General features: G+C 43.0%; 1 protein-coding gene across 2 annotated transcripts in view; it reads right to left on the reverse strand.

Annotated features, from left to right (window-relative positions):
- The window catches only part of DCC (DCC netrin 1 receptor), a 612,108-nt gene that overhangs the window by 138,949 nt on the left and 458,098 nt on the right, over nt 1–15,061 (reverse strand). For both annotated transcript variants that reach the window (XM_074932358.1, XM_074932359.1), the window contains exon 12: nt 7,588–7,637. In XM_074932358.1, the coding sequence (XP_074788459.1) occupies nt 7,588–7,637 (50 nt within the window). The remainder of the gene's footprint in view (nt 1–7,587; nt 7,638–15,061) is intronic.

The following is a 15,061-nucleotide window of genomic DNA, read 5'->3' on the forward strand; positions in this document are numbered from 1 at the left end:
TCATTAATTTGCTTTATTGGTCTCTGGGTAAACCTCTCGTGCTACACTGTTCGGAAGCTACCGAGTCTTTATCATTAAGAAATAACTGCCCAGAGCTCCTACTCTGTGTGTTGCCTGGGTGCATGAAGTGGCTTAATAGTATCTCTAAATTTATCTTAAATGGAAAGGTGGCCAGAACATTCATCACCTTGAACAAGGTTTAATCAAATCCCATAACATAACGAATCTGCCCAGTTTTGACACCATAACCTTTGAGACTTTATAGGTACTCAGCAGCGAGGCGTCGGATGGAGACGATACGCTTAAAGTCTAACCAAAAAAAAAAAAAAAAATTGTGCTATTCAGGATAATATTCAAGATAAACAAGTTTTTTGCACTTGTGTGATGCACTTCGAACGATGCTGCTTTCTTGATTACGACACATCTTCCAGCTGGATTAGTTCAAGGGTTATCCTCTACGTGAACGACCCACAGGTTTGGTCTCAGAAATATGTATAATTAAAAGCGAGAATCAGAAGGTATCGATCTACAAGTTTCAGCCAATTTTCTCCTTTTAAAGGTTAAGCTCAAGGCTTGTTACTCTCCTTCCCTATACGTAATAGATTTAAAGGTTAAAGAGCTCTTTCTCCGTGGTCTTCTCCATAAGTAATATATTTAAAGGTTATGTACACTGTTTCTAGAGGACACATCTCTAAATAGTGGTGACAGTCATTTTGATTTTCCTTTTGGGTTCCTTCTAAACTACTTATTTGATATCGATTCCTTTATGAGGAATCCAATCTCCGTTTCCAGTTCACAGCTCATCTTTTCCTACAGCCACGACTTTTATGTATCTCCGAGAGCTTCAGCCTCCACGCTGCTTCAGAAAGACGAGCTACTCAAATAAATTACTGCGTTTTTCACGCTTTGCAAATACCCCGTTAAAATCCAGCTCGGCTACCCTGTTTTTTTCCCTCATCTTTGCTATGAAATGCAGACAGAAATATCACAGGGCAGCCTTGTGCACAGGGTTAGCCCGAGGAAGCACTTAAACTTATTACTCAGCTGTCGGTACTGCTGAGCTCTCGCAGCTTTTTTGTACTTACTGATTCACTCTCCCTGCTGGAAGGTGATTTTTGGTGAATGGTACTTGGTTGGTTTGATAGTATAACCCAGTAGCTATATTACCTCAGTCTTGCCCAAAATAAACTGCACTGCCAGAAGAACTGTTATATTACATGTAAGTGTCTCATCACTTTGTAAATTTGTAGTTCACGCTTTGAAAAAGGGGCTCGGGTCTCAGTCTTTCTATCTGTGAAATGGGACAACTGCTACATTTCACGTCCAGAGCAGGCTCTGCCCCCAATCCATCTGGAGCTGTGGAACTCAGCACTCGCCACCAATGGAGCTGCAGGATGGGTCGGTGCTTCGTGAACCCTTTCACGTGGGGTCAGGGGGAGGGCATGGAGGAGTCCCCATTGGCTGAATGGGAGACAGCTCCTCTACCCCAGGCCTTTCATTACTGCTTTCTCAGGCAGTTTTAAACTTCATGGCAAGAAAAGGGATAATTATAGAATAGAATTAGAGTGGAATAAGAATTAGAATAGACTAAGAATTAGAATAAAATTAGAATTAGAATAAAATCAGAATTAGAATAAAATCAGAATTAGAATAAAGGTAGAATAGAACTAGAATTAAAATAGAAATCAAATTAGACTAGAAATAGAATTAGAGTAGAAATAGAATTCGAGCAGAAATAGAATTCGAGTGGAAATAGAATATTTTCAGCTGGAAAGGACCTACAACGATCATCTGGTCCAACTCCTGACCCCTCCAGGGCTGCCCCAAAGTTAAACCCTGTTGTTAAGGGCTGTTGCCCAAATGCCTCTTAAACCCTGAGGCAGGCCTGGAGCAGTGGCCACCTCTCCAGGAAGCCTTCTGCAGGGTTTGACCACCCTCTCCGTAAAGAAATGCTTCCTAAAGTCAAGTCTGAGCATTATAAATAATGCTCATTCGGGGGAAAAAATACTTCTCGCGCCAAACAAATATTTCACAAGTGATAAAAGGCACTAAACAGAATATATTGCCCCTATTTTAAGCAGTCTGTCCAGTTTTAAAAGGAACATTCTCTCTTGATATTGCTTTATCATAAAGGGCCCAATCCATCCTCATCCTCCAGTGAGCCAGTGGCACTACACGGGGATGATGTACAGCTCGGCAACAATTCCTCTGAAGGTTTCGGATGCATTTATAGCACATTTTAATGTACATTTTAGTAGCAGAGCAATTTTAAGCAGCTGAGCTAAATGCAAGCTGACAGAATGGTTGATCTCGTTGCCTGCGCTGGAGTGTATCGCTCACCGTCAGTGCGAAGCAGCCTCCAGACCCAGCTGCCAAGCAATGAAAAAGAAAATTTATTTTTTTTTTTTTTTTCAGTGGCAACATCTGGCTCCTGTGTGCCTCACGTCTGTCACGGAGCATCCCGGGGCCCGTCTCCTCGTGTCTGCATCCTTTCCAACAGCAGAAATTAATTTTGGGATGGGGGGACACACACCAAAATGAGAGGGGAAGGAGGAGAAACTTTATCACTTTTTATTTTGATGACCCAAAAATCGTGAAGGCTTTGTTCCACAGACTGTCGAAGAGCTTGGTGATGACTTCAATCTGGAGACTGCTAAATGTTTTCCAGCTGAGTGGCAGACCTACGTGGAGATGAGGCAAAACTCTCTGTTTCCTTCAGGTCCCATCAGCAGATCCTCTCTGGCCACAAACTGGCAAATATGGGTTAATGTAAAATGTCCTGTTGGTGAGCACCTACGACAGCAGGCAGCCAGATGCCTACAAGTGCCTAAACGCTTCGGATAAAATAATTTAGAAAAAGGGACAGAGAAATAACATTAAAAAAAAAAAATCAATGGGATTTAAAAAAATACAGCTAGCTCCAAAGTACCTGTGTACCCTAAGATATGCTTCAGCACTCATCACCTTGGGCACTGTTGTCCATTATAAAACGTTAAGATGTTTGGATATAATTAAAACCGGAGTTAGCTGACACGCCGCTGACCACAATCTGCCCTTATCTGGGCTGATCCCAAAGTCAAGCTCAAGCCATACGCCAGCCAGCTGTGATTAAACCTCCAGGTTTGATTAGCTGCTCTACCGCTGGCAGCCAGCCTTGGCTTTACACCTTGCCCTTCCTCAAAGTCACAGCCTCACGTTTAACTCCGTCAACCAGCCCAAATTTTGGGTGCGACGGCAGGAACATCTCGCTGCCCTGAGCGGGTCTAAGTTGCCATCAGTGTGGAGCTTCTCCAGATGGCACATATCTGTGTGCTTAATTAGTGTGAAATTAAGTGATTCGTTAGGGGTGGAGGTCCTGCTACCCGCTAGCCTCCCTCTTTTGCCAATAAAATACGCTCTGCATGACTGCAGAGTTTTTGCTTGGAATAATTGACCACACGAGGCAAAAAGAAGGGGAAAGTTTTGCTCAGTGAATGTTAAACAATATAATTATTCACACTGGAAAGAGCTACGGATCATCCTCAGCAAAGTGTTGCAAAGGTGGAATTTCAAGTCCGCAATCCACAGCTCCTGCCTCCATCTCCTTCGTTAAAATCGATACAACCCCCCGTATTTTATTAATGTGAACTAATAATTAAAAGAACTCTCCCTGTAGTTTATTTATAAGTATTTTTTAAATCTCATAAACAGCACAAATCTTGATTTGCGGGATGATTCTGCAAACCTTATGGGGCAATAACGACCGTGTAGTGGTTTTTTTTTTTTTTAATGTGTCGATACAAAACACACACAAAAAAAAGAAATGACAAACCCCCCAGATTTTTTCTTTTCACTTTCCCCATTTCTGATGACGTTCTCAGAGCCCTAACTAACCTATGAAAAATCTCACCCCAGAAGCAATCCCTATCCATCTAAGTGGAACGACATCCCGGGATTAAATTGTTACTAAATGTGACCAAAGGAAATCTGCTTCTACAGTCAGCTCCAATTATTTCTTCACTTCGCTCTTTATTTGGAAATGGGAGGAAGAAATAACGTTGCATCCAGTTTTTAATTAGATAAAACTATAGGTATTTATGCGCTTCAGATTTGCTCATTAGCAGCTCTTTTATATAATATAAATATTATATATTCATAACGATTAGTAAGATCCTATAACGTAAAAAAATTACAGAAAGCAAAACCACACCAAAATTTAAACAAGGAAGAAAAGAAGCAAACAAACACATAAATAGCCACAAACAGTCGCCTTCGTGCTGCCTCTTGAAAAGGGTGGAAGAAACGAGCTCAAAGGACGAAGGAAACCTCCTCCAATAAAAGACAAAAGGAGCAAATTTTCAGCTTTCCAGCTCAGCTGGACTGTCGCAGAAATGATACTCCAGCTCAAAAGAGTTCAGATCTCCCCCAAAATACCTGGTTTGGTTTTGTTCCCACCGCTACAGCAAAGCGCAGACCTTGCTGCACAGATGAAAGCTTAAAAATAATGTTGTCTTTTAAAAGATTAAACTTCTGATGATTAGTTTAGCTTAGAATTGCAGGTCTTCTTTTTTCTTTGTTTGTTTTCTAGAAGCCTGCTCTAAAAACATTTCCCTTTTTAACCTGTGCTGATGAAATTTTGGCAACGGCCACGTTGTTTCTGCCAGAAGGAGAAGCTGTTGATGCAGATATTCCTTGGACAAAACTCCAGTCCGCTATTAAGCCTCGTACACATTCTTTTCCTTGAGCAAAGCGGCGTGTTTGCAGACAAAAGAAGTCAGAAATACATCTCTTCCTTCTCATTAGATACCTATCTCTAATTAAAAGTCCACGCAGGCACCCTGTGCACTTTGCCAGCTTCTGAGATTGAATATTCCCCCTGACTTGTCTCAGCCACTTCTCTGTTGCGTGAATTTTACAGTGAAATCTCGTTTCGGCAGGGAACTGTATTTCTGTCACAGTCCTCACCATTATCAATTCCCATCTGACCGAGGCCCCCAGTCAAAGAACACCATCAATATTAAGCAATAATCACGATAATAATAATTCATATCAAGCATCTTCCATTTGCTTGGCCATCTCCGTTACGTTATGAAATTAATAGATCTGCCACCACCAAAGAAAAATAGCATAAAGAGAGAAATCTTATTAAACTAGAGATAAAATTTTAAACAATTCTGGGAACTGCCAAGGCCAGCCTTTGGGCTCTTCTGTGCACCGCTCAAATCCAGTTAGCAAACTATGAGGGTTATTTAGTTATTTGTTTTGATGTAATCAGCTTGTGAATTATAAGTGTTTAATCAAATTAATTCTGCCTGCTGCCAAGAGAGAAGAAAAGCAAGGACATGGATAAAAAACAGACTGCAGAAATACAATATTCTGGGTTATTGCAGCCTGTTACAAAAGCAGGAGGCTGCATACAGCTCTCTACAACAGCAACGGTTTAAAGTTGTGCCACAACCACGGAAGGATGGGCAAAGGGGGTTTTGGGGCATCATGGTCTTTGAAGCTGATTCTTCTACTTGAAAAAAACCCATTTTATTCCTTAAGATTCAGCAAGTTTAGTTCATTTCTGGATTTCTTTCCAGATGACCTAGATGTAAATATTTAAATTCTATTCAAGCTTTAATCAAGATTTGCTGGGACACCGTTCTTTCTTACAGCCACATGACCTGTAGGATACAGCCCAAAAGAGTCCCAACGGGTTCCACGTATCTTTTTCTCTTCGATAAAGACCCCTGTTCATACATACAACCTCAAAATACCTTTTTACACAGTTATTACGCCACACACAGCCCCAGCTTTGACAGCTTAGAAACTGATACCCCGCATGGCATGGGGGATGCTTGGGAAGGTCTCTCCGTCTGCACAGCAGATGTGTTTTGGAGCAGAGGTCAAGGCAGACTTGGCTGCTCACGGCCACCTTCACCACAGTCTATGGGAGATGGAGAAATCCTCGCCCCACCACTGGCATCATTCACCACCACTTGGTCAAGAAAAAAAAAAAAGGATTGAGACCCATTTCTTTTGCCTATCATGGAAGAGCAGCCCCGAACGATACGGGTTAACATTTAAATCTGTCTCCATACAACACTTATATCTACAAATTAATCAAGGCTTCCATTGGGAATGCAGTAATGACCTCTAAAATGGTGAGTAGGGTCAAGATTTAGGCCCTTCTCTTCCCCATCTGCACCTGTAAGCACCGCTTCTGCAATAACACATCTTAGGGTAGGAGCATCCACACACCATCCCGTGCAGCACCGTACCCTGCAGCTTGTTTTCTATTTTTGTTCTAAGTACTTTAAATGGAAATGATCACCACAAAAGGTCACGAAATATGATCAATTGCTCTGTGGCATTTTACCTCGAGAACAAGCAAGAAAAAGTAAACACAAAGGTTTGGAACAAGATGAGCCAAGACATCGATGCCCTTTGGGCAATATGTGTAAGGGGAATTTAAAAGTAACTGGAGCTGGGTGCACTAAAAAAAAAATAAAAAAAAAATCAGAATATACATTTGATGTTGTGAAAATGAGCAGTAGAAGAGAAAGATCAAATGGACAGGTACTGAGTGTTCCCAGCAAACCAGATATTTTATAAAATCTCGCTCAACTGCAGTATATCCCCGTCTGTGAGCTTGGGGCTCCCACTCCTTGGTAGCTGTGCAAATGGAAATCACCAAAGATCATGTCCAAGGAGACATCCTGACAAGGAACAAGAGCTGGGGGGTTTTGTGCCTGCCCTTCACGCTCTGAAGTGGGAGCTTTTCCATAGCCAAACGGGTGTCTCATTGAAATCAGACACACAATAAAAGCTCGGGTAGTTCCGGTAAATGGAAGGAAGAAATAAAAAGGCAATAATCACAAACGTTTTTTTCAAAAGACATTCAGAAACAGCACTCGACACGTCGAAAACATAATTAACATCTATTATGTACAATATTATATTATAGAACAATATCAACCCACTTCGTCCGTGATATGGAAACATTAGACTCTTTTTTTACGGAGGAAAGTACTGGATTTAAGAGAAAAAAAATGCACTTTTCACAAGACAAATATATTTGTTGGAACGAGCAAGCTGACAACAGACCTACCTGCACGTGGTGCATATAACCTCCCACTAAAATCATTCTTTCCCCCTAAAATCATTCTTTCCCCCTAAAATCATTCTTTCCCACATCACCTCTTCCCCAGGCGCAGCTCTGCTGCTCGTTATTCCCTGAGATTGTACCGTTTAATCAACGCGCCGTTACGTTTATTGCAGATGTTAATCTGCAATCAGGGAACAGGTCCTGCTTGTTCACCTAAGTTTAAGTGATGCTACTGTAAAAATGGAAAAATCACTGGCTTCCCTCAAACATTTTTTTTGGGGGTGTTTTCGGTCTTATTTTAACACAATCTCTTGGACAAGCAAAAGGAACCTTCTGCAAGGGGCAGATTGGGTCCCTTTGTGTATGAAAAAGCTACACAGAGTAGGAATAGTTACATAAAATAAGAAAAGCTACACAAAGTAGGAACAGTTCCATCAAATGAAAATAGCTACACAAAGTAGGAACAGCTACACAAATACCCGGCCCTGCTGGCCGTGAGCACGTGGCAGACTTACCCTGGAGTTAACCACTTCCAAGGAGACGTTCTGAGGCATCGCACTGGGCACTGAAAGGGAAGAAAAGCACAAAGAAATGGGAAATATTGCCATTAGCGTCGAAGTCAGAATAGCTTACAACGACTATTTCTCTTGTCTGAAAAGAAAAAAAGCGCAGCTTTTACACCTAGTTTATAATCTGATCACAACCATGCCGCTAAACCAGGTGGCACTTCAGAAGTCCCCCAGGGAGAGGAAAAACAAATGCATCTGTTCATTTCTTCCCATTTTTGATAGACCTATTAGTAAGCCCTTTAAGCAGCCAGTCAGCAGGCTCCCTGCAGTGAGACCCACGACTTGAATTCAGTTATTTGTTATAAACTTGGTGAGGAATAAACAAGAACATGCCACGATGTCTCTGGTTTTTCTGGATTAAAGTGCATTTTTGGAATATATATTATATATTTGGAATCTGTATTATATACAGGTAGAGCAGGGTGTTCCCTTCTTTGTGATACCCTTTTGTTTAGAAGGATGCTTAAGAATAAAAGAGAAAAAAAACTTTGCCTTTAGATATTATTTTTTTTTACAAAGCGTTTCACATGAAGGCTCTGCTTGTCATACACAACATCATCCACACCTGGTTTTATACAGCTAACCAGTGTTATATTTATTCGGATAAATCTACTATAATTCTTAAATTAAATTATATTCTGAATTCGATAATTCTTAAATGGGTTAAACAGCTTACAACGATTCGTGAGAGGGTCCGGCACCCGTAGCTTGAATTCAAACAAATGGTTCTGACACGGGATTTTTTTTCTGTCTTTAAAGTTTCTTGAATCTCGCTTTCTCTACTTATATATATATTAAAAACAACAAAAAAAAAATCCAAACCCGTTTGGTGCAAATTTATTTATCCCACTCGTGCTGCCAGCTCCCTGCCTGTGAAGGATTGGGCTCCCACCACCAAGACACAGCGTGGCTCCCGGTGAACGCTCAGCACCCTCCCAGTTGGACAAGCCATTAGCAACTCTTTACTGACCAATTTCTGCCCATTTTCCACTCCAGATCTGTATATTTATTTCCAATACGCTTATCCAACAACAATTCAAATGGCTATTCCTCCAGCTGATGGCAAATATTAATTCAACCCCCAAGGAGCCAAGAGCTTTAAAAACAAGTTCGTGGTTGGTGATGCAGCAACTGCCTGATGCGAACCTGAAGCTTTGCCTTCCTTTCTTTTCTGAAAGGAAATATTTGCCTGCCTGCTAACGTGGGCTGCTGAAGAGTTGAAAAGCAGAAGTGTAGTTTATGTTTACAGAAAGGTGGCGCCAAATTTTGGGAAAAAAAAAAGAGTGAAAAAAAGGATCACGGTGAATACCCAATTTAAGAATAGTTCGCAATGCGATGTATTAGGGCCAATGAGAGAAAACTTTTTTTTGGAAGTGTACAAGTATGAATATACCAAGTCAAAGAAGAATTAACACATTTTTGATATGACATTTACAACAACACTAGGGCAAAAGCATTCTTGTTGCAATCACCCACACATCTGAACTGATTCAGCAAAGAACTACAAGAACGAGCCGAGACCTAAAACATCTTAAGTGATCAAATAAATTAATTTTGTTTAAACAAGGGCAGCGTTAAGAAGTGCATGGATTATTATCTGAAAGGGCAAGGACTTCCGGCTGCAGAGAATAATTGTAATAGGCAAAGAGCTACGAGCTGGAAACCATCTCCACTGGAAATCTTTACGCTTTGCTTTACAACTGCTCCAATCTTCACTGAAAATTGCTGTTTAGGAGTGCGGGACATCCATCGCCAAGCAAAAGAAATATTTCTGTAAATCACTTTTTCCAGCCGAAACTTCCAGCGGGAGGAAGCGGTGAAATTCTATGTGCTGTATAGAGGTGGATGTAAGGGCGGGCTGGGTCTATATTGTCCCTGCGTATTGTTTCTATGTCTTATTTTTATATTTATTCGATATCTAGTCCCTCTAAGGTGCCAGCTGTGGCAGATGGAAACAATCAGTACAGCCTGGCTCAACGTCAGCACTCTGGAAGCATCAGGCTGAGTCTACAGCGAGGAGTCACCTCGAACCTGAACATCTACGAATCTCTACAGAATGTTATAGGCACTAATATGATAAGATAACCCCCCCCCACTCAGTCATGAAGGGCAAGGATGGCGGCAAGTCGTCTACAAGCTGGTTTTCCTGAGTTATTTTAAGCAGAGGTGGTCAGACAGCTCCTCTGTCAGACTCTGTCTAGTCACGTCTACGTTCAATAAACAAGTCCCCGAAGTGCAGCACTTTGTAGCATCCTCAGAGCATGCTGCTACTTAAATCCTTAAGTTAGTCAAAGCGAAGTCATTTGTCAGTGCTAATCAGAAGATAATATTTCTAACGCAGGCTACAAAAGAGCAAAAGTAACAACGGTTAACCAGGAGGGACCTGCTGGCAGCAAAGTCGCACATTAGTACCATTGGCCTTCACAAAGGCCCTGCGGATCATAAAAAAGAAAAAAAAAAAAAAAAAAGAGGAAAAAAAGTTGGATTTGAAGCCTAATTATCTGAAAATTCAGATTGCTTGGCGATAGATGTACAGCAAAGCGAGCGAGAAGGAACGTAGAAACTCTTCCTCAGGTTGGGGATCCCGAATTGCAGAGATTTGCTGTTGGAAACAGGTGGAGGAAGCAACAGCTTGAGTCGCTGAATCTCCCCAGAGTAGCAGCTTTAGAAACGAGCTGGTTTCTCCAGTTTCTCTTTATTTGTTTCCATAGTGCCCACGACAGCGTAAAGGGGATCCAAGGCGTTGCTGCTGCAACAGCACCCGCAGCAGCAAACGGTACACGACACATTTCATCTCCCTTAATGCAGAGATGTCAGCGCTCACACTCGCCTTGTTTTGAAAACTATCAGAGAGAGAACTGCCTCGGTGTGGCAAGGAATAAGAAAACGGAGATATTTTTGGACATTTCTGAAGAAGCCGCATCTGGCGAGCATCTCTATCTCCTGGAAACTCCTGTTCTCCCTGGAGAATATTTGCTCTTGTTCGTGAGTAAAGCAGGACTGCTCAGAGCCTCAGTTTCTCCAAGGTGGTTCCTCTTCTCCCACCCCTCTCTCACAGGCAGTGAAGGCTCCTCAAAATGTTGAGTCATCACCACCTTAAACCCTTCCTTCTCATTACTGACTTATTTTATTGCTACTACACATTATTCCCCTGCTAAACTTCTCTTCATCCTCTTTTTTTTTTTCTTTTTTTTTTTTCCCCTCCACTATTTGTTTGTCTTTCCATTATTTCGATTATTCCTCTTCAGTGGATGCTTGTCATATCTCCCAATTCTGTTGCATGCATGAACATAACTGATGCCCTCCTCTTTTATTCCAGAACTTCAATCAAAACAAGAAATAAATCTAGACCTGACCCAGCATCGAACTCAATCATTTCCACAACGATACTGGGTGCCTTTATTCCGTGCTCACTGTTCAGCCAAGGAGATGCTTTGCATTACCAAATCAGAGACCCTGATTTAATATCTCGGGTTGCATAACAATCAGAGAACTCCTCTGGCAAACCCAGCGCCTGTGAGATTACAATTACTTCCTCCGGTTTTATATCTTGATCAAATAAAGAAATTGGATGCACCTGGTAAAATTTGTTTTTTTTGTTTATTATTCACAGCTTAATTACACCATTAGAAATTAGAGCAGAACTCATTTTACTCAGGGTTAGCTACGCAATAAGCAATGAGCAGAGACAGATGAATCCAGGCATAACTCGGCCCCTTTGTCTCAGCGCAGGGTGACTCAGGGGGTGGAAGAAGACTCGAATAATCTGGAGGAGCCCTGCTGCCTCCCTTGAGCCAGGTGCTTAAAGGTGGGTGAGAGAAGCCTCACTGCTGGGAGGGAGGAAGAAGGAATGGAAAGAAGAATGATGGGAAAAAGGTTCATATGGCAAGGAACCAAAAAATACCAATTTGATGGTATTTTTTTTCTTTTCATAGAATCACAGACTGGTTTGGGTTGGAAGGGAACTTAAAGAACAACCCGTCCCACACCTCTGCCCTGGGCAGGGCCACCTGCCACCAGCCCAGGTTGCCCAAAGCCCCGTCCAACCTGGCCTTGAACCCTGCCAGGGAGGGGGCAGCCACAGCTTCTCTGGGCAGCCTGTGCCAGGGCCTCACCCCCTCACAGGGAACAATTTCTGCCTTAGGTCTCATCTAAAACTCCCCTCTCTCAGTTTAAACCCATTCCCCCTCGTCCTGTCCCCACACCCCTGATGATGAGTCCCTCCCCCTGTTCCCGCAGCCCCTTTCAGCCCTGGGGGGGCGCTCTAAGGTCTCCCCGGAGCCTTCTCCAGCTGAACCCCCCAACTCTCCCAGCCTGTCCTCACAGGGGGGCTCCAGCCCCCCCAGCATCTCCGTGGCCTCCTCTGGCCCCGCTCCAGCAGGTCCGTGTCCTTCTGCTGTTGGTGCCCCAGAGCTGGACCCAGCCCTGCAGGGGGGTCTCCCAGAGCGGAGCAGAGGGGAGAATCCCCCCCTGGCCCTGTGCCCACCCTGCTCTGGGTGCAGCCCAGCACACGGGGCCTTTCTGGGCTGCCAGCTCACGGTGCTGGCTCACAGGCAGTTTTCCACCCCCCAACCCCTCCAAGTCCTTCTCCTCGGGGCTGCTCTCGGTTTCTAACTGTTGAAATTAGAGGAGTATCTTCCCATTTGCCTATCAGATGAACCCATGTCCTTTGTGCTTTTGCTGGTTGTTTGTTGTTCTGCAATTGTAGAGCAGAAGAGTCCAGAAGGAACGAGATGGCTGAGGAAGCCCCCCCTGAGTATATCACTGCAGCACAGAGAGCACCCACATCCCTCAGATGCTCTTTTGGGAGAGGCAGAGGCACCAAGCAGGGAGAGCGAACCGGGAGGTAAAAGGGCCAGATCCAGGTCCCCAGCTCAATAAAGTCTGGAACAAATCAAATATATTAAATAACCAAGTCTTGCTGGTGCTGGCACTAACTTCAGCCACAAAACCTTCCCACGGATGTTCTTCACCCAAAGAGGTTTCAAGGCTGACACTCACATCAAAAAAAATCTTGCATGGGGAAATTCCAAAGTAATTCTTGCAGGGGAAAGAGGAAGAGGAGGAAAACACCCCAGTACTTCTTCTATATAAAGAAGGATTGGATAATTTGGGGGGAAGTCACCATACCAAGAGGTTGGGCTACTGGGGTGGCACAAGAAGCCCGTGGCTCCTCGCCCTGCTCACAGCCCTTGTGTGAACGCAGGAACCGCTACCGACCTCGGAAAAACTTCAGACTGTCTCCTCTGTCAATCTGAACTTCAATCTTTGATTTTTACTTAAAAAAAACCCCAAAAAAACCCAAACCACCAAGCATTCATCCTATAATTATGGATATAAATTACATTTAAATCAACTACTCAGGAAGCATGAAATTCTACTGTCTGCCAATTGCTGGGATTAAATGCATTTTGTTAAATTCATGAGCGCGATAGCTCAAAGCATTTCTGAAACGGCACGCAGCTTGGCCAAATATTATCTGAGCTGTATTTTAAACTGAAAATTAAGCATTAAAGCTACAGCATGTTCCTTGATCTGCCGAACGCTGTCTGGGGGCTGTAGCTCCTGCAGCTGGAGATGCCACGCTAAATCCCTTTGATTGGGGTGCGTTTCTCAGGCTACAGATTACATCCCAGAGTTTCGTGGACAATTTCTGCCTACAGACCTGTAGGAAGTAATAGTAGAGGCTGTTCTTTTTTATGCAACTACATACACCTTATTGTATGGTACACAGCAAAGGATCGGCGTGGAAAAAAATAACCTGCTCAAGCACGGGCATTTTCAAGAGGAAAGAAGACTTAAATATGACCCTGTCGATTTTTACAAGAGGAAAGGAAAGGCAGATCAATCTTCAGGACTTTTCTCCCATTTTTGACGTTGATTTCTGGTTCAAACAAGCTTTTGGAAAAGCAGCACGGGAGTAACTCACTGCCCTTTGAGAGGGTCCCGGTTCCTTGCCTGGGGGCTGCCCTCCAGATTTGGCTACCAGTGTGAAAATAAATGGCCAGAGACTACATGGACTGAGATGCAAACCCAACACAAAGACCAAAGGGACCTGGTTGTGACGTGCCAGATGCTCTTCGTTAACAGTTTTATCCGGTGGCAAAAGCACCAAGCAGGAGCAGGGAGAGGTAGCCAGTCCCTGTCTCTTTGGCAGGGCTGGTTCCTGACTGATCTCAATCTAAATTTAAGCCTGACTATGCGTTGCAATCTAAAAACCACAGTGGGGCAGCCTAGGGAGCTGCTCCCCGCCATGAGGAGGGTGGTGGCAGGAACAAAACCAGCCTCAAACCAGATGTGTATACGGGCAACTACAGCCTTTCTCCTTCCTTTATCTCTCCCCTATAAACCAGGAGAGATTAAATGTCTTTGTCCCTCCTCTACGTAGGTTGTTTGCTCGCCCATGCAGGAGTTATTTCTTGGTGTTTTATTGCACGTCCTTCTAGCAGAAGGGACCTTAACCCTGGGAAAGGTCTCTGCGTGGTACCATAAAAGAAGAAAATGCAGAAAGTTTTTGGTGCTGCAGACTTGCTCCCTCTATTCCTTCCTTTTCTTCTCAGGACAGACAGGACCACGGCTTGGCCAAAGCCCGGCTCTCTCTGTGGCCCTTTGGTTGCTTTATTTTTCATACAAGAGACCAAAGTGGTTTCAGGCAGACTTGGAATAAGGAGGATGGAAAGATATCCTAAAGGGATTCTCTCTTCTTTTACAGCTGCTCTAAAAAAATATAAAATAAAATAAAATAAAATAAAATAAAATAAAATAAAATAAAATAAAATAAAATAAAATAAAATAAAATAAAATAAAATAAAAAAATGGCTGGAAAGGCTGCAGCCAACTGACTTCTTTGCAGAACAGACTTCTGCTTAAATAAAGAGAAAAATAAATATGGCCTTTTTCCAGATTCCAGAAACACGGACACCTAGATACACTCCTGTTTTCTGGAGTAGTCTCATGCAAACCTTCTCCTTAGCAATGCTTTTTCTTCACAGACAGGTGAAGCGTTTGAAACACTTGCGGAGGATAATTTTCAGACTCATGAATAACAATCTTTCCCTTTCTCACTTACGGTGACATTTAAAACCAAAGTGGAGTACGGGGCCGCAGTTCTACACTTCACAGTGTGAATTAAATCTACATACATTATGCAAAATATTCATTTTCACTTGTTTTCCTTTTGTTTTTATAATTATAAGTGTGAAGTAATTTATTCTACCAAGACCCAGCCTGTATTACAAGGGAAAACTGAATCTGCTGGGTAGACATAAGTAGCACTTGAAAAAATATTGCAGAGGTGTCAAACGTACAGTAACGGTGCCAAGCGAGGCGGGGGTCTGGCGGATGAATCCCACTGAAGATACAGCCCAGAATAACACAGATTAAAACCGGGCTGGAGCTCACCAGCAACCTCGCTCGGGGT

The sequence above is a fragment of the Athene noctua genome, chromosome Z (assembly GCF_965140245.1).
Source record: "Athene noctua chromosome Z, bAthNoc1.hap1.1, whole genome shotgun sequence".
Classification (NCBI taxonomy): Eukaryota; Metazoa; Chordata; class Aves; order Strigiformes; family Strigidae; genus Athene; species Athene noctua.